This window comes from Rhagoletis pomonella, unplaced genomic scaffold (assembly GCF_013731165.1).
Source record: "Rhagoletis pomonella isolate Grant_MI unplaced genomic scaffold, Rhpom_1.0 Rhpom_scaffold_00013, whole genome shotgun sequence".
NCBI classification, from domain to species: domain Eukaryota; kingdom Metazoa; phylum Arthropoda; class Insecta; order Diptera; family Tephritidae; genus Rhagoletis; species Rhagoletis pomonella.
The window spans coordinates 12,714,860-12,717,405 of NW_023458567.1; the positions used below are offsets into that span (position 1 = coordinate 12,714,860).

General features: G+C 43.0%; 1 protein-coding gene and 1 long non-coding RNA gene across 2 annotated transcripts in view; one reads left to right on the forward strand and one right to left on the reverse strand.

Moving 5' to 3' along the window:
• The window catches only part of LOC118748825, a 1,180-nt gene extending 840 nt beyond the window's left edge, over positions 1-340 (reverse strand). The window contains exon 1 of the long non-coding RNA XR_004994095.1: positions 6-340. This is a non-coding gene — a long non-coding RNA (uncharacterized LOC118748825). The remainder of the gene's footprint in view (positions 1-5) is intronic.
• A 1,489-nt stretch (positions 341-1,829) lies between these two features.
• The window catches only part of LOC118748354 (host cell factor-like), a gene marked incomplete at its 3' end in the record, with an annotated part of 9,030 nt that continues 8,313 nt past the window's right edge, over positions 1,830-2,546 (forward strand). The window contains exons 1-3 of the mRNA XM_036482727.1: positions 1,830-1,888; positions 1,960-2,021; positions 2,082-2,230. Of these exons, the coding sequence (XP_036338620.1) occupies positions 1,830-1,888; positions 1,960-2,021; positions 2,082-2,230 (270 nt within the window). The remainder of the gene's footprint in view (positions 1,889-1,959; positions 2,022-2,081; positions 2,231-2,546) is intronic.

Sequence of the window (2,546 nt, forward strand, 5' to 3'; positions counted from 1 at the left end):
CCAACCTATGGAAGTATAGTTCGCCCGCCGCCCCCAGCTCCTGCACTTCCTTTAAAACGTTTATTTGGCGAGGCATTTCCCAATTCTCGAGCATATTTGTAAGCATATTTGCCAATGTTTTAGTGCTTATCTAATCGGGTAAAATTGGTTATTTGGACATTAAACAACTGGCCCTAAGTTAATGACCAACATAACTTGGCGCAGCATTGATAATTTTTTAAAATGCCAATGATAAATCGTTGGTGCAATAGAGCCTAGAGAGCATACCACAAATTTGAGGAGGAGCTCTTGCCAAAAACTTAGCAAAAGCGTAAGCCCCAAAATATAATTATTATATTAGCCACTTATTTTTTAACCGACTTCCAAAAAAGGAGGAGGTTATCAGTTCGACGGAATATTTTTTTATTTTTTTTTTTTATGTATGTTACCGCATAACTTTGGACCACGATCAACCGATTTCGATAATTCTTTTTGCATCGGAATGGTAGTGTCTCAGAGGTGGCCCCACACTAATCTGGTTAAGATCCGATCAGTGGATCATGAGATATATATATATATATATTTTTTTTTATGAAAGTTGAAGTCGGTTTTTTTTGCTAAAAACTGCTTGTTCCCTATAAAATGTGAACAAATAATGCGTACACAACTATCAGTAAACGCCAATGTCGTAGTTATCCGTTTTGGTATATTTTACGATTTGCCGATAACGACAAGTAGTCAGATAGATGGCCAATTTAGTGCATGCGCTCGGCGCAAATTTTGAGGGCGAAACGATAACGCAACCAGTGTTGCCACACATGAGCTTTTCCTACCAAAACTGGTATTTTTTTTCAGTCGTAGGTTGGTAGGCTTGATTGGGCTTTGGTAGGTTCCGTGACCATTTTATTTTATTTTTTTTTTTTCGCGGGCAGGGTGTCGAAAATGCCTATTGCATCATCAAAGCCGTAGTCACAACAATGGTATGTCCGGAGACTAAAACACTCCCCCCGAATTGGAACCGTCGCCCACCCTGGGACCACTAATCGCATTGCTCCAGGGTGGCGTTCCATATTTCTCATTATTGCTTCTTAAGTCTAAGTAAGTATTCTGCATATTTAACTATGTTCTTCCAGTTAGTTTCGCTATGTAGCATGGCTTGGATGTCGTTATCTGGGTTAATTGGTCTTGCAGATTATTGCGCTTGGATTCGTTTGCGCCTTAAGCTCCCACATTTTCTTGAGTTCGGCTTCTAGCAGGTCAATGGGAACCGTTCCGCTTATAACTAGTATTACCACGCCGGACACTGTACGGTACGTAGAGGCTACTCTTAAAGCTGCTGTGCGATGGACTCTAGAAAGTATCTTGCAACGGTTATTTTTCTGTAAGGTGTCAGACCAGATCTCCGCTCCGTATAGCAAAATATTCAAGGTTGTGGACATTAGAAGTTTTCTTTTACTTTGGGTCGGTCCACCAATATTGGCCATTAATCTGCTTAGGTAAGTCGTTGCCTTTGCTGCTTTTGCGGCTGCGTGCTGCATTTGTACCCAATACGTTAGCCTGGGGTCTAGCCTTACGCCTAAGTACTTTATTACTCTTAGCGTATTTAATGTAATGCCGGTCAGTTTCATGCTCACTTCTAACGGAATATGCCTCTTGGTTAGGAGTATTAGCTCGGTTTTCACTGCTGAAATTTTAAGACCGTGTGAGTCGAGCCATGCCTGTGTTCTTATCATAGTCTTGCGGTGATCACTGCGGCAATGTCATCAGCGTAGCCTACTAAATATGTGTCATCAGGCATCTCAAGGATTAATATTCCGTCGCAGCTGACGTTCCATAGGTCTGGCCCAAGAATGGAGCCTTGTGCTGCGCCCGACGTGATCGTCATTTGCCGGGGTCCATCGGTGGTATGGTACAATAACTCCCGGCCTTCTAGGTAGCCATGAGTCTAAGGTATGTGGGTATGTTATAGACTTCTTCTAGTGCGTGTATCATATTTTCCGATTTTGCGGTGTTGAAGGCGTTGCGAACGTCTAAGGCTGCAAGCAGGACTAGCTTTTTGTGTTGGTATGCGGCTTCTACTGTTGTTGTTACGTGTTTTATAGCTCCAATTGTTGATCTACCGGGCCTGAATCCGTACTGTCTTGAGGAAAGTCCGCCACCGCTAGGGATAGCCGCTTCTATTCTAGGTTTTAGCAGCCTTTCTAAGAGTTTTCCAGCTGTGTCCAGCATACAGAGTGTCGATACGCTGATGGTGAGTCCAGGTTTCCCTTTCCTTTGGTGATTAAGACCAGCTGCTGCCTTTTCCAAATTTCTGGGAATATTCCGTTCTTGAGGCAGGCATTGTACATATTTAGAATCATATGAGGGCGTTCTGTGGCGATTTTTCTTAGAACTTCTGCTGGAATGCCGTCTGGGCCTGGTGCTTTCTTGGCCTTTACTCTATTAGTGGCGGACTTGAGCTCTTCTGCGGTAAATGGTGGTATTTCTTAAGGAGCGATGATAGGCTCCATTGCTACAAAGAATATGTATTCTATGTGCCTGCCCACGAAACATGAATCGTAGATTGA